Source organism: Otolemur garnettii, unplaced genomic scaffold, assembly GCF_000181295.1.
Source record: "Otolemur garnettii isolate 467f Iridium unplaced genomic scaffold, OtoGar3 scaffold00181, whole genome shotgun sequence".
Taxonomy (NCBI): domain Eukaryota; kingdom Metazoa; phylum Chordata; class Mammalia; order Primates; family Galagidae; genus Otolemur; species Otolemur garnettii.
The window spans coordinates 210,378-212,209 of NW_003852576.1; the positions used below are offsets into that span (position 1 = coordinate 210,378).

General features: G+C 41.7%; 1 protein-coding gene across 1 annotated transcript in view; it reads right to left on the minus strand.

Moving 5' to 3' along the window:
• Window positions 1-1,832, minus strand: part of TMEM156 (transmembrane protein 156) — a 34,474-nt gene that overhangs the window by 7,649 nt on the left and 24,993 nt on the right. The window contains exon 3 of the mRNA XM_012811952.2: window positions 1,461-1,718. Within this exon, the coding sequence (XP_012667406.1) occupies window positions 1,461-1,718 (258 nt within the window). The remainder of the gene's footprint in view (window positions 1-1,460; window positions 1,719-1,832) is intronic.

Here is a 1,832-nt window from a genome sequence, read left to right on the forward strand (position 1 = left end):
CTGGGACCACAGGTGCCCGCCACAACGCCCAGCTATTTTTTGGTTGCAGCCGTCATTGTTGTTTGGCGGGTCCAGGCTGGGGATTCGAACCCGTCACCTTAGGTGTACATGGCTGGCGCCTTAACAGTTGAGCTATAGGCGCTGAGCCAGTATTTTTAATAGAAATAGGGTCTCACTCTTGATCAGGCTGGTCTCAACCTCCTAAGTTCTAGCAATCCACCCACCTCAACCTTCCAAAGTGCTAGGATTACAGGCATGAGCCACCACGCCCAGCTAAATGTAATACTTTTAAAAGAATTGCCATTAATATAATAATGCTTTAGATAAGGCATTCTAAAGCAAGCTGAAAACTTTCCACATGTCTGGACTATCAAAAAGGATGGCCTGTTACTCTAGCATAGCTCCTGTGGCTCCCGCTCATGCACGTGAGGCTCTAACTGCATCTCCAATGAAGAGCACACTGCCTGGCATACAGCAGGCACTCATTAAATGAATATATCCTATTTCCAAGAGTAGATTTTTACGAGTGAAGTGGCGGTACACTGCTTAGTATAAAGGATAAATTCCAATGATTCAGAATCGGGTAAACTAGGAAGTTAACCAGCCTTCAACAGATTCACAACACATGTGAGAATTCTCTTTCAGTCTCCCACTTGTTCCACAGAGTCACCCAGTGACTTCAGATGCCTCATCTGTACCTCATCCTATCTTGCCAGCATCAAAAATCCCAATTCATCTAGACCTGGTTCTCACCTTTAAGAGAGGACATGTTAAACCAACATAAAAGAAAAATTAAATAGCATATAATCATGTGCGTGGATATTTACACTTCCAAGGAAATCTCACACTTCAGTACCAAGTGTGGTGGCATTACTTCCGGCATGGCTAATATTCATGTCTGGAAGTTATTGTGGGACAGAGAATCCCTCTAGTCCCCTCAAATCCTGACCCATAAAGACTTCCTCTGCCTCAGGTCACAGCTGGGTCCCATAAAAATCACATTTTAAAAGAAAAATAAACAAAAAGACCAGCATTCTAGCCAAGCACAGCAGCTCACGCCTGTAATCCTAGCACTTCGGGTGGCTGAGGTGGGTAGATTGTTTGAGCTCAGGAGTTCAAGACCAGCCTGAGCAAGAGTGAGACCCCTGTCTCTCCTAAAAATAGAAAAAACTATCCAGGCGTTGGGGTTCTACCTGTAGTCCCAGCTATTCTGGAGGCTGAGGTAGGAGGATTGCTTGAGCCCAAGAGTTTGAGGTTGCTGTAAGCTAGGACTCCTCCACACTCAACCCAGGGCAACAGAGCAAACTCTGTCACAAAAAACAAACAAACAAAAAAAAGGACCAGCATTCTTTCAAATCATTTTTTCAGCAATAAAATTCTTCAACTTATTTGAGTTTCAGTTAATATGGTAGCCCCTACTTAATTTTCTGTCTATATCTGTTTATTCCTTTAAAACTTACTTTTTACATCCATTTCCAGGTGCAAAGAAACATGTACACAATTATTCAGGTATTCCATAATTCTACAATGGTTTGCAGATTTTTCCTTGGCTGGCTCTTCTTCCAGGACTGACGAGTGTCTAGTGTGGGATTTCAGATGACAGGTAGCGTTATAGTCCTCCACGTGATCAGCCAGAGGGGCCACAGTGAAATTAAAATGTTGACAAGGGGCATGAAAACCATTTGTTTTCACTTCCATTGATCCTGTCATGAGAAAAACTAGAAAGAAATTAAGGAAATGTTACTTGCAAAATATTCACACATTATAAGAAAATATACACAATTCAAAACTAAACATCCTTTCTTTTTTTTTTTTTTTTTTTTTTTATTTGG